Source organism: Bidens hawaiensis, unplaced genomic scaffold (genome assembly GCF_021521415.1).
Source record: "Bidens hawaiensis isolate Kalapana, Puna unplaced genomic scaffold, B.hawaiensis_p1.1 tig00024809_1, whole genome shotgun sequence".
Classification (NCBI taxonomy): domain Eukaryota; kingdom Viridiplantae; phylum Streptophyta; class Magnoliopsida; order Asterales; family Asteraceae; genus Bidens; species Bidens hawaiensis.
In genome coordinates, this window is record NW_027493922.1 from 106,711 (window position 1) to 120,971 (window position 14,261).

The following is a 14,261-nucleotide window of genomic DNA, read 5'->3' on the forward strand; positions in this document are numbered from 1 at the left end:
GTGCCGGTTGACTCCGGCTATGTGTGTGTATGTGTGTGTGTGTGTGTGTTACTTAACGAAGTGAATAAGCAAGTGGCAGTGAGGTTGGTTTATATTGATGAAGTGTCAAGGAATCTTGACTAGGGTTTAGTAGTCCCACTTAAACACGGCTCTTCCCTCCTCATCCCATCTAGTGAACAAAAGGAAAAGGAAAAGGAAAATTAATTAGACCCGTCGTCGTTGCGTAAGAGATCCAAATAACTGTTAAAAAAACTATTCAAGTTTATAAAACATCAAATTATTGAAGGGCCATCATGTATAAAAATGTAAGTAAGAAGAACATGAGTTCGGGTTAAGACAGGTTATTTATACAATAATCTGGGTAAACTGGCTTGTTTAAAAACTAGTTTGTTTGGAATGAGCCAATTTAGGAAAAAGTATCATAATAAGTTCACTTACTATAATTATTTATTTATCTCTGCTAGTGGCGACGGGTATTGGTGTTAAGGTGGTGGCTATGTATTTATTTTTATGGCGATGACCACGACTGCGGCAACCGAAAAAACCTTCAATGCAAATTGTGACAGGTGGCATTGACAATGGTGTTTGATGTGATGACCAATAAGCTTTTACTTAACGACTAACACCTTTTTTGCTTACTTCTAAATCTTTATATTAATCACTGTAAGACTTAATTCTTTCAAACCTTAATATCACTAGGTCACACGGGGAAGCGACCAATAGGTAGCATAGACAAATAATGGTTATAGGTTTTACCAATATGAACCCATTTTAAGCTGTGGGTGATCCAATTTAAATTATCATTTAATATGAGTTAACCAAAATTTACCTCTTGTATAATTGAAGTAGATAGATATAATTAATTCAAATGTAACTTTCTTGTTACCCATACTCACCTATTTATGAGTCATGTGCCTAGTGAAGGTGTTAAATGGCCAACCTTTTGAATATATGTTCTAACGAGAAATCCTCATGAGACCCAATTTTCGGTGGAATCACCTTATATTTGTTGTTGCATAATGATGGGTTTTGGTTTACGTATTTTCTATGTTGATCTAAGTTAACAATAACTAATAAATGTTGTGTATAAGGTTAAAATTTGGGAGTCGATACTTAATTGATAACAAGAAAGGATTTATCCATGTAGTTATTTTGTCACAAATGATCAAAATTGACATATGATGTGTGACTGTGTGGTAATTAAAACTTCACTTTAAACCTCTAATAAATAACTAGAGTTGTTACATCATCTTATAAGCATATTTGCCTGATATTATCCAATTTATGAAATTGCTTAGCTGTGAAGTTCGAAGAAAATGACATTAAGTCAAATTGACTCATATTTTAGTTGATTGAACACATTGCACAACATTGATTTTAAAGTGTTCCAGATACTTTAATAGCATAACGGTTGTCTAGAAACCAAAATGGTGTTGAATATTATAAAGCTTCGATGAGTTTGTAGACAATTAGTCTTAACTTGTTTGAAAATGCTGGTGTTTTATTGATTTGATGTTTTCACTATGGGTGCCAAACGTGTCGGGTTGACGTGTTGATGGGTTTCGGGTTGCCGGGTTAGCGTGTTGAGATTCTTCAACCCTAACCAAACACATATTTTTATTCGTGTGGGGTGTGTTGACCCATTTAAATTCGTGTCGTGTTTTGGGTCAACCTATTAACTGTCATATACATATACGAATATGAGTAATATTAATTGACTTAGTAATAAATTAAACAATTAATTACTCTTATTTATATAAAATTTGTTAATAATTTGTGATAAATGTAATTGTTTTTGTATATTTCTCTTATCTCAATTAACAAACTTATGTTAACATATTTAGCTCAAGATAATAACAACAGTTAAAACTAATAAAATGAAATTATTAGAAGTAAAAAACAGATAAAAGTAGTGTAAAAATAAATTAGTTTTACTTTTAAAAGTTAATTGATATTTTAAAAATTAACAAACTAAGTATTTAAGTTTAAAATTTAAAACATCTTGTATCTTAAATAAAATTATTAACTCATCTAAAATTGTTAAATGAGTTAACGGGTCAACCCACTTCTAAATGGGTCGGGTTGACCTGTTTTTAAAACGTGTCAGGTTCGGGTTGACATGTTCAAGAAAACGGGTCGTGTCAACCAAACCAAAATTATATTTTTTTCGTGTCGGGTTCGGGTCGTGTCAGGAATTGACACCCCTTAGTTTTAAATGGGTTGTAAATGAGTTGATTTGAGCTAGGTTGGGCTCGAGCTCGAACTTAAATGAGTCAACTCGGCCCGGCTCATTTATTATAATGAGCTGAAAACTCAAGCTCAAACCAGAATTTTGAAAATCTCCAGCCAACTCATGGCTCGTTAGGCCCGGTTTTTGTTTTATTATTTTATTTTTTTCACTAATGTAAATGTGTAAAAGACAAAAGAAAAAAAACACATAATACAATATTCATAAGTCATATCTTTACTTTTATTTGGTAGCATAACCGTCCTACAATACGAGTAGGACGACAAACAAACCAAACGTTTGACGATTTATTCCTTAATTGTTAAGAATTTCATTTATATTCATTTGATTAACCCCCTCTAAATGATTCTCAATCAAGTTGTTTATTACCTAGGCTTCTATGTTTAGTCTTGGGTCATGACTATTATTCAAATATTGCATCTTACTTTTATTTATCTACCTTATCTTCATTTCTTAATGTAGAATAGGTGATGATTCGAATATAGAATAATAAAAATAAAAATAAAAATAATAATAATAATAATACCAAAATTCCCTCGTCTATTGCGCATGTTTTAATTAGTTCTTTTAGAAGGATTTAAGTTAAACTACTAAATGACCACTACACCTTCATATTTAGAGCGTTCACAATGAGTTTTCATATTAGGTTAGTATGTTCCTCATTTATTACTTATTAGGGTGTGATTGGATGGTTACGAGTGAAAAAGAAAAAAATATTATTTTTATTGGTTAAATTTAGAGAAATGTTGTTTAACATAAATAATATTTCAATACATTTTGAAAGCGGTGGTGAGTGAAAGAGAGATCATATAATTAGATAAAAGTATAAAAATATATTATTTAATTGAAAATGAGAAAGAAAATAACACTACATTCTTGAGTTATTTATTTAAATGTTTTGAAAAAAAAGATAAGAAAATTTTTCTTTTTTCGTTATTGAGTTTCTAATTTTTTTATAGAAAAAAGAAAAATTAGGGTTAGCGAAAAAAGAAAGAGAATGAAATTAAAATAAGGGTTTTTTTTTCTTCCAAAACTTTCCAGTGAAATATGGTCTGATTGTAAAAGAAAAGTTTATAGTCCATTACAATATTATTAATTTACCCCATCTTAATTCTCTTTTCCAGCCAAACATGACATGTTGCTATGATGACATAATTGTAAAGTTATAATTTTTTTCCTATCTTTTTCTTCTGATCTAACTCAAAAATGTAATTACCATCTTATGTTCTTTTTTTTTTAGAAACAAACGACTTACATAGGCAGGTCATATTATTAGTTAATCAAGAAATGTTGGTAAATTGTTCTATTAGTTACTACAAAACGATTACAATAAATTGGCAAGCAAACGAGCAACAAGCTGCGTCGCAACCCTCTTTTGAATAGCAAAGCCAATCCTACTAAAAACTAAGCTTTGGGACCTAGGAGCTGAAGAGGTTTCGTGTACGACACGCTGAATACTACTAAAAAATTTCACAGTCTCTGGCGCCAGAAACTAAATGTATCAAAAGCAAACGAAAGAAAGACACGCTGATTATTTAAATAAGCTTTCGAGTGTAATATAAATTTGACGTGAATCTAATTATATATATAAAAGAGGGGGGGGGGGGGGTTGGTTTCCAAAAGTTGGACTTAATTTGAGCTACCTTCATTTCATTTCATTTCATCACGAGCAGATTCTCTCTCTCACCACCTGTTTCGATAACAACCCCCAAATACTCCTATTCAACGCAACTTTCTTTCATCCAATCCAACAGGTTATCACTTCTCTTCTCTTCTCTTCTCTTCTCTTCATACATACATATATATTATAATCAATCAATCAACTTGTATATACATATATCAATTTATATAAATACTCGTTTAGTTTCAATCAGATCGCGATTTAGGTTGCGTCTACAACCCGATTCTTCCGATTTTCACTAATCGGTAGCTGATTTCTGTTTGATCTAGGTTTTTATTATTTGGAGTTGGATTTTATTATAGTTAGTTAGGGTTTATAGCTTGTTAGTTGTTGGTCTTTGACTTGATTACGATTTGGTGCCCTAATTTTGACTTGACAGTTGTTTTTGTTAATGGTAGATTATATTTAACATCTGATTCTGTGTTGATGATTGTTTTGATTTAAGATATGTTTGTTAAGGTCATAAGGTGACTGTGTATAACTGATACAGAGCGGAATCGATAAGTTTAAGTAGTTTTGAAGACGAAGAGTGTTTATTGACTTTCTGAGTATTGAATTGATTACGATAGAACTATTTATATAGGGGGGTTTTAAATTTTATTGGTTTGCCAAATTTTAGAAAAAGTTAACTGTAGTTTTCGTCCTTGTGGATTGTGGCTTGTTCAAATTTGCTAGTATTTCAGTCCAAAAGTGTAAAATTTGCTATTTCCGTCCGTAGAGTTTCATTGTCGTTGCAATTTTTGTCCTCGCGAACGCATTTTTAGACTGAAGTAGCAGATTTTAATGAACCACAGGGAGGAAAATTGCAAAGAAAACGAAACTCTAGGAATGGAACTAGCAAGTTTTAAACTTTTGGACTGAAATAACAAATTGAACAAATCATAGGGATGAAAACAGCAGTTCTCTCTTTTCGAAATCACAATTTGAAATTGGAAACATGATATTAAGACATTAAATAAAGGCTTAATTAAGTAGGACAGGTAGAAAGCCCGTCAAACTAAATATGGAAAGGTTATATTATTACAATATACGCGGAAACAATCCTATTGTAATTAGAGACTTAAATAATGGATTTTGGCCTTACCACCGTGGGCTGTTTGCCACAAGATCCGGCTCGTTAAGACCTTTCTGTTGATTGCTTATGGGCCTTGTAATTCCACTCGTAGCCCAAGTTATGCTCTATTTAAGTTTGGGCCCTTTCTGCTCTGTTTTCCCCTACCAAGCTGATCTATATAAGAGTTTGCTAACTCTTGGATCAGTTCCTCATCAATGTATATTAACGGATTTTGAATGTGTTTAATTTTTTGTTTTACAGTAGGTATAATGATTAAGCTGTTCAAAGTTAAGGAGAAACAACGGGAGCTTGCGGAGAATTCGAATGGGAAGCCTCCTGTTAAGAAGCAAAGTGCTGGAGAATTGCGTCTTCACAAAGGTAGATTTCATTGTTATATAGCTAGTAAAGTTGAAATACTTTTGCAAGTTACAACTTGAAATCATGAACATGCTTTTTGCTAAATTTACCGCCTTTTAGAGAATTATGTTTTTTATAATTGTAATTCTCATTAAGAGTTATTGATGCTATATATGTTTTCGGTTCCTGCAAGTAAATTTTTTTAGCTTGTTTGAATATTCAGTTATTCATTCAGTTTATGCTAATTATACACAATTAGTAACATGTTTTATGTTTTATGGTTCTTTGGATGCGTGGTTTGAAAGTGATAATGTGATACTGATTAGAATGAGATAATAAGTTAAAATATGGATCATTGGATTATAGAAGGTACCGCATGGGTTTCAAGAATTCTAACGAGAGAAAGGAAAGAATTTGGAAGGAAACAGTGGAAAAGTAATGTTCCAGAGTTTTTTTAAAGAAAAAAGTGGAGAGAAAAGAAAGGAAAATGACACTTATTTCTTTCCTTTCATTTTAGAGAGATTTGGAGTGAAAAGATAAAAAGAAATTAATGTCTTTGAAAATTCCCAAATTAGCCTTGAACCAATTATTTAAAGCACTACGTAAACCCTTTCTTTTCTCCCCCCTTCAACTTGGGAACACATAAAGTCTTTAATTTCTTTTCCTTTTTTTAAACTCCGGAACACCAAATCAATTTATAACGTTCTTTTCCCCTCATTTTATTTTCTCTTCTCAAACTTCTTTCCCTTTTCTTTATTTTAATAAACTCGTGAACAGATGGAATTCCTTGATTAATTGACCAAAAAGTACAATTTTTTCATATAATAAAGGAATAACAGTCAAATAAGGTAAAACGTTAGATTCTGAGTTACTTGTTATTTTAACCGATTATTGACTCTTAACTTTTAGTAATTGCTTATTGTGACCAAGGTGATAAATTCCATAAATTAATATTTTTTACTTGTTTCTTGGTGTTGTTATTTGTAGATATAAGTGAACTGAATCTACCCAAGACTTGCAGCATATCTTTCCCAAATGGGAAAGATGATCTTATGAACTTTGAAGTAACTATTCGCCCTGATGATGGATACTATCTGTAAGTATATCTATTCAAATTTCATACTTTTGGAAATGGAAGGGGTGATTTATTTCTAAATCGTAATCTTTTAAAAACTTAACATTATATCTACTTTCAGAGGTGGCACCTTTACATTCACTTTCCAGATATCATCCATCTATCCCCATGAAGCACCAAAGGTCAAATGCAAAACAAAGGTAAAAAAATCATATCAATTTATAACCGTCTTTTTGGTAATCTTTAATAAATCGGGCTGTTTTAGGTGTATCATCCCAACATTGATTTGGATGGCAACGTGTGCCTTAACATTCTTCGTGAAGACTGGAAGCCGGTCCTCAACATTAACACCATAATCTACGGCTTGTATCATCTATTCACGGTAACTTAAAAAATTGTGTCTTCGGATTCTTTGTGAGTTTGCCATTGTTATATTATTATTAATTTTTTCAGGAGCCGAACCATGAGGATCCACTGAACAGAGAAGCAGCTGCAGTGTTGAGAGACAACCCGAAAATGTTTGAATCAAATGTTAGGAGAGCAATGGCGGGCGGGTATGTGGGGCAAACATTCTTCACCAGGTGCATATAGAGATAGCACAAGGATAGCCAACCACATGAGCAATAAGGTGGGATGATGATGATGGTATGTTTGTGGTTGGCTAAAATGTATTGGTCTAAAACTGTGTCCCCAAGGGTGTTTTTGGAATTGGGACAAAATACTGTGTTTGTATGCTCTTTTAAGTGTAACTTTGTTACCCATTCTTTTGGGTCATCATTTGTCTTGTAAAACTATGTGTTTCTTTGGAGATAAAGATTCTGCTGTTTACTCATTATGGTAAAGACCAAGGTCTTAAGTTTTTGATAATATGATCTCTTGTAGAGATCTGGTTGGTTTGGTTTTCTATTTTCTTGGCTTGTTGGGCAAGCTGAGTAGAAAACCAAATAACCGAGTGACTCATGTGAGAAATCAATGGCTCGGTTATGATGCTTGTTGTTGCCGAGTTTTTTGGTTCGGTTGCATAAATAATCAATTTAACATAACCAACTTAATATAAAAGCCAACTTTATATATATTTTTCTTTATTAATAATGTTATATGCTGTAAAACTTTCTTTCTTGTAACTCTTGAATAAATAGCGTATTGGATGTGTGTGTTCTTTTATAAAATAAAAAGTTTTGTCACGCGATATATTATGCTTGTGTCCAAATCTGAAGTTCTGAACAGTTAAGTTGGAATGCGAGTTCTTTAGGCCATGTGTAGTGGGGCTTGGGTTTGGGCGAGAAGGGGCGAACACCGCCTCCCTGGGCGATATTCAGGCAAAATGGGGCGTGGGCGATGAGTTCTTCTCGCCCAACATGTCTGTGTGTTTTGTTTGTTTATATTATTATTATATATATGTGTGTGTGTAAGAGATATATGTATGTGTATATATATATATATATATATTATTATATTACTATTTGTAGCTCCTACACCATTACACCCCAAAAACAAAAACCCACCATTTGTTGACTGGGCGTCACATGACGCAAAACGCCCTAATTTGTAGCCCCTCCACTACACATAGCCTTATAAGTGAAGCTGAATGGTTATGAATGTTATAGGTTTGCTTTTAGTCTATAACCGATAACCTTACCCATCCATGTTCAACCCTTTTTCGGGCAGGAAAAACCCGATCTGTTATGAAATTTGGTTAGAAACCGAGTCATGTTCCTTGGAATTGAATGATTATGAAATCCAAGAGATCATGTATCTAGTTTTTTTATTAAAAGTTAAAAGAGGGACGAAACTTTGTAACTTCAAATGTAAAGGGAGTACTTTTGTAAAAGTCATCTTATATGAGAAGTAAATCAGTAATATACCTTTGTAAAAGTCATTTGCTTAAAAGAATATAATGATCTTGCTTTCAATCCCTTTTACCTTTTAGAAGTTATTATATACTTATGTTTATCTATCTTTTGTTTGAAGAATAAATATTATAAATAAAAGGTCAACTTATATAAACATGATAAACTCTATATAAGTTAACATATCACATCTAAAAAACTTGAACTATAATGTAGTTTTCACTATAATGTGATTTTGAAAACTATGAATAAAAGATCAACTGAATTATGTACTGTAACTATTTTACTGAAGTTTTTCCGTTTTCAACCTAAACAAAATTATAACTCTATATAGTTTAATCTTCTTAACTTAATTTATTTTTTCAATATTAAAAAAACTTTATATTAAACTGAAATACCTTCTAAAAGTTGAGTGGCTTAAAAAAAATTAAAAGATTTTTGATGGTTTGAAATTCCTTATGAAAACTCCTTATAACTTTTTAATAAGTTACAAAAGTGTAAAACTTTTCACTTTTACATCAAAACAATCCCAAACACCTTATTTATTTTAAAAAAAAAAGTTAATAATTTATCAGTTAGAGAAAATAAATAATTCCAAACACCCCCTTAGTTTTCTTCCACGTGATGAAAACAAATTTCAGATTCTTGTAACATAAAAATATATGCATTTTTATTAAGGTAAACTTATTAATGATTCAAGCTATAACTCATTGGTCAATAAGAATTTATGTTGGTAGTTAAACTAGAGACATTCCTAACCTTTACTTTCGTTGCCATTGGTCCACTCGCACAATCATATATTTACACACTCGATTTGCACTTAATTTCGGCTCAATCCACTCACAAGGAAGACATGTTACCTTGTATCACTAGTAGCCATCTCTACAAAAATTAAGTGTAAATCTATGATAATTATGTTTGACAAACAAGTAAACAAACAAGTAAAGTAAAGACATTCTTTATTAACGCAACTCTTGTTCCCGGAACCTTTCTGTCTTCAAAGTCCTCTTCATTTTTGCATCGCCACATAATCCACATTGCAACCATGAAAATAGTGCCGTCTTCTATTTTTTCTTATGACTTAACTAGATTTGAACCAAATTCTAAAATTTGTCTCACTGAGCCCACAATCACTAGTACTGGGATTGATCCCAATTGCAAATATGCCACTAGATTGATTTCACAATCACACATGTCACAAGGTTTGTGGTCTCCAGCAAACATCCACATTCACTACATTCATCACCCCCTCCTTACCTCTCGGTACACCAAGGCTTCTTTTGTCGCTATGCGATCTATTTCAGCCCGCCAAACTGATATGATCATAAATATTATTTAAGTTTAATATATTAATAAAGTTATCTTTTTTTAGTTTCTTTAGTGTATTATAATTAGGTTTTCTAATTATTTATCTTTTCCTATTTTTATGTTTTTTTTCCTATAAATTGTAATTGTCTCAATAAGAAAAATAATTAAGAAAATTTGTCTCAAGTTTGGTTTCTCTTCTTCTCTCTTGTTCTTGGAGTCTAACCCACTCTACGAATCTATTAGGAGATTGACCATTTTGAATCGGTCTCTATCACAAACTGTTCCATGGGAACAACCAACTTGCATTCGATTTGTAAATAAGGCCCTCCAAATCATTTTTCACTTATTTTAGTGACCTTTTACACTGAATTCCAAATCAGAATGTTTAGTGTTTATTTTATTTAACAAAATGTTTATGTAAAAAGAAAAAAATATCATGTATAAAGTTTAAACCTAAATTCAATAAGATTTTATTAACTTCATAGAAATTAGTAAACTATCCTAATTATTCAAAGGCCAATAATTTGCTAACAATGATATCCATGTCACAAAGCATTTGTCCAAGAAAAAATACAAAATAAACATTATTGTTTCATCACTTTGACAGTCCCGTGTCCCCACATCCACTGCACCTACCGCTAGCCTAATCCACACATAATCAAATCAAATAAGCACAAAATATTCTTAACGGCTGATATTGTTTTAGAGACTTGTTTTCGTACCTTCTCTTTTTCTGTAAACTACGGCTTACAGAAAAGTAGGCTTACTTCATATTTTGATCTTTTGTTTTTATCTTTATAAGGTGTATGAAAACTAAGACTCTGTTATACTATTGTTTTGACTAGTGGCTGCTGCTCTTTGTTAGAATAAGGACGTGTGGCTGTGGAAAATCAGGAGGTTCATAGGTATCGTTCAACATGATAATAATTTTATAAACGTATTACGCTTGAATGAAAAATGATGACCAAGTCTATTTTTCTAGGAGTTTAAAGAACAACATTTGTAAAAAGTTTTATACTGATTAGAAGTGATTGCAAGGGGAAAAAAAGCCAACAAATCTGTTACAGTGGATTTACGTTTTACTACAATGACGTGTTATAACATAATCCGAAGACCGAAATACATATTAATGTGTATATATGATAACATATATTGTAGTAAGAATTTAATGGAGTGGTTTGTGTGTACTTTATAAAACATTAACGTATTCATCATATTACATTTAATTGCGTATTATTAGTTTATCGAAAACTGATAATTTACACGTAAAATATTTTACGATAGCAAAAAATAAGAGAAAATGAAAATGAACTTATAAACTAAAGTTAATGATTTGAAGCAGACATTGACGTAACTTTTTGGTAATTTAAATATATTTCATTTTATAATGGGAACAAATTAACTATAGTATTGTATAAATAAAGTATTTTGTTTATTATTTTGGAGAGTATATACATGTTGTTAACTAAATATAATATGAGATTCATTAATCGATAATATAGGGCGTTAATGGGTCCTTTTGGCAGATTCGCGGATGAAACATGACAATAACTTAAAGTTGTGTCAAGCACGTAAACTAGAACGCGAACGCAAATTCTTGTGTTAGCATATACACAACTCACTTACCCGTTATGTTTATTTTATTTTAACAGGTTAATACTCAAGTTTATTATTCCACAACAAAAAATTACAAATGCATATAAAGTAATGTTGTTTAAACTATACACATGATGCTATTTTGCTTTTAATTATTTGTATAAAAATATTTAATTTAAGTAATGATGCAAAACATATTTGATTTTTCTATTACATAAAATCGTATTAAACGGTTAATCTGCGAACCAACTAGACCGATGCAAACAAGATCCTTTTAGCTAAATGTTTTAGTGGCTTAGATCTAAAATTGAACCTAGCATGTTTGAACTTTTTGCTTTTTTATAAAGGATCAACAAACCCGGCCATCCGAGTACACCCAAAATGTCATGTTTGATTAATCTAATGTAATTAATTTACAACCCAAAAGGCCATGATTGATATAAAACATGAATAAAATGTGTGATGACTTAATATATCCGATAACCATAACATTAATAAGGTGTAATCACTAATCAATCAAGTCTATACCCTATTTTTGTAATACTCTTGTCTTAAGGCATTCTCAAGTGATAAAAGTGATGATGTGAACATATGTGAAAACATATAATTAATAATAGTAATAATAGTAATAGAAAATAAAATAACGACAATAGAGATAAATGAATTAAACTTACTTTTAGTGAAAAATTAAAACCTACACAATAACTTCTCTTTTTTGGGATATGCATAATAATTAATTATAGCTTTTTGCTACAATTATTTATAGAAAATTCAACAATTTCATGTTAACTTTTTTTAAGGCTGAGGGGTGTGGGGCTTTAACGGGGGCGCTAGAGCCCCTCCGCTCGCGCCCCCAGGCGCGACCACCACACCACCAGACGCTATCGGGGACGCTAGCGGGGCGCGAGCACGAAAAACAAAGCAGGCGTGATGGGGTTAGCGGCTGCGGAGGGCATAAAGTGACCTTGGGAAGGGACAAAGAGCCGTTGGTAGTGTTTTAAAGAGCCGTTGGCTCTTATTTAATTAAAAAAAAAAAACGTTTTTTCCCTATATAATACCCTATTTCATCCAATTTTTATACCACAACTTCAAACCTTCACCCAAAATCAATTCATCTTCTCAACTTTTTTTAAAAAAAATGTCGTGGTACTCGTCTGATTCCGACTCCTCAGAAGAGGATGATTTGCTTCTTCATGTAGGGGGAGTTTTGACCGCAACCGTGGTCGATCTCTTGCAAAATCAAGCCCATCAACCTCGAGTCCCGAGGGTTAGAGCACCACCTCGTGATCGATCGGGTGCTAACGATACTTTGATTAGGCATTATTTTAGCCCTCAACCGGTATACGAGGAGTCGGATTTTCGAACTCGTTTCCGAATGAGCAGACAATTGTTCATGCGTATAGCAAGTGATTTAGAGGCACGGTATCCCTTTTTTCAACAAAGGGAGGATGCTAGGGGTCTCCCCGGTTTTACCCCTCTTCAAAAATGCACGGCTGCTATCCGTCAATTAGCGTACGGCATCTCGTCGGACGCTTTGGATGAGTATTTACAGATGTCGAAAAGGGTTGCACGTGAATCCCTTCATTTTTTCTGCCAAGGTAAAAAACATTAATTTTACTTTTTTATTAAATATTTATTACATTTTGTAATATATATTATATGTTTACAGATTATTTTATATACGTAGGAGTCATATCGATTTACGCTCGGAGATATATGCGTAAACCTACAATGTATGACATCCAACGCATATATGAGGTGCACGCAGAAAAACATGGTTTTCCTGGGATGCTAGGTAGCATCGATTGTACGCATGTTGGATGGGCTATGTGTCCAACGGCCTGGCGAGGTCAGTTCCACCGTGGTGATCATGAAGGGCCGACCCTTATACTTGAGGCGGCGGTGTCACAGGATCTTTGGTTTTGGCATGCTTTTTTTGGTGTTGCTGGGTCAAATAACGACCTTGGTGTTATTATTAAGTATTATTGTTTGTTTAATTTTTAGTATGTTTTTTTTGTAATTTGAATTTTAAAAAAATGTGTGTTTTTATAATAATTTATAAGTTTTTTTAATAATACGTTGTTTGAATATATTTATAAAAAAATAAAAAAAATTCGCTGGAGCCCCTCCACACCAGGGCCAGGGGCTCCAACGGGGGCTCCAACACCCCCTTATCCAGTTTCTCTCTCTGTCACACGTCATAATATTATTGGCTGGAGCCCCCACTAAAGCCCCCATTAGAGCCCCCCACACCCCTCAACCTAAGGCTGGGGTGTGGGGGGCGCGAGAGGGGGCGTGAGTGGGGGCGCCAGCCAATAATATTGTGACGTGTGGCAGAGAGAGAAACTTGATAAGATGGGTGTTGGTAGTGGTGATAGCGCCCCGGGCCATGGTGTGGAGGGGCGCGAGAGGGGGCGCGAGCGGTTTATTTTTTTATAAATGTATTAAAAAAACGTATTATTAAAAAAACAAGAAATTATTTAAAAAAACACACATTTTTTTGAAAATTCATATACTAAAAAAAACATACTAAAAATTAAACAAACAATAATATTTAATAATAAAACTCCCCCTACATGAAGAAGCAAATCATCCTCTTCGGAGGAGTCGGAATCAGACGAGTACGACGACATTATTTTTAAAAAAAAAATGGGACGATGGGTTGTTTGGAGATTGAAGTTGTGTTTGATATGGTAAAAATGGGTTGATTTAGGGGTATTATATAGGATTTTGTAAAGGTTTTTTTAAAAAAGTTTGAAAGAAATGGGTAATATATAGGAAGTGTTGTATAAAGAAATGGGTAAGTTTGGTGTTTTTTGAAGTTGTGTTAAAGTGTTGTATAAAATGGGTAATATATAGTAGTAGAAAAATTTTTTTTTTTTAAAAAATTAAGAGCCAACGGCTCATTTTATCTTTCAAACGGCTATTTTCACCACTCCCCATGCCCCTCACGCTCAACCTGTCCCGCGAACCCCCTGGCGCCTGCCTCTTTTTCCGCGCTCGCGCCCCTCTCGCGCCCCTCTCGCGCCTCGGTGGTGTGGTGCTCGCGCCCCGGGGCGCGAGTGGTTGTCCTCTTGCGCCCTTTCTCACGC

At 33.1% G+C, this 14,261-nt stretch overlaps 1 protein-coding gene across 3 annotated transcripts; it reads left to right on the forward strand.

Annotated features, from left to right (window-relative positions):
- The first annotated feature begins 3,876 nt into the window (after window positions 1-3,876).
- LOC143569969 (NEDD8-conjugating enzyme Ubc12-like) lies at window positions 3,877-7,257 on the forward strand. Of its 3 annotated transcripts, none has more exons than XM_077055750.1 (6): window positions 3,877-4,002; window positions 5,245-5,361; window positions 6,328-6,436; window positions 6,537-6,615; window positions 6,681-6,797; window positions 6,869-7,257. In XM_077055750.1, the coding sequence occupies exons 2-6, from the start codon at window positions 5,253-5,255 to the stop codon at window positions 7,004-7,006; spliced, it is 552 nt and encodes a 183-aa protein (XP_076911865.1). In that variant the 5' UTR covers window positions 3,877-4,002; window positions 5,245-5,252; the 3' UTR covers window positions 7,007-7,257. The 3 variants fall into 3 exon arrangements, with proteins under 3 accessions (XP_076911865.1, XP_076911866.1, XP_076911867.1); XM_077055751.1 differs by having other exon boundaries at window positions 3,892-4,002; window positions 5,248-5,361; XM_077055752.1 differs by lacking the exon at window positions 3,877-4,002 and adding an exon at window positions 4,155-4,174 and having other exon boundaries at window positions 5,248-5,361.
- Window positions 7,258-14,261: the final 7,004 nt, after the last annotated feature.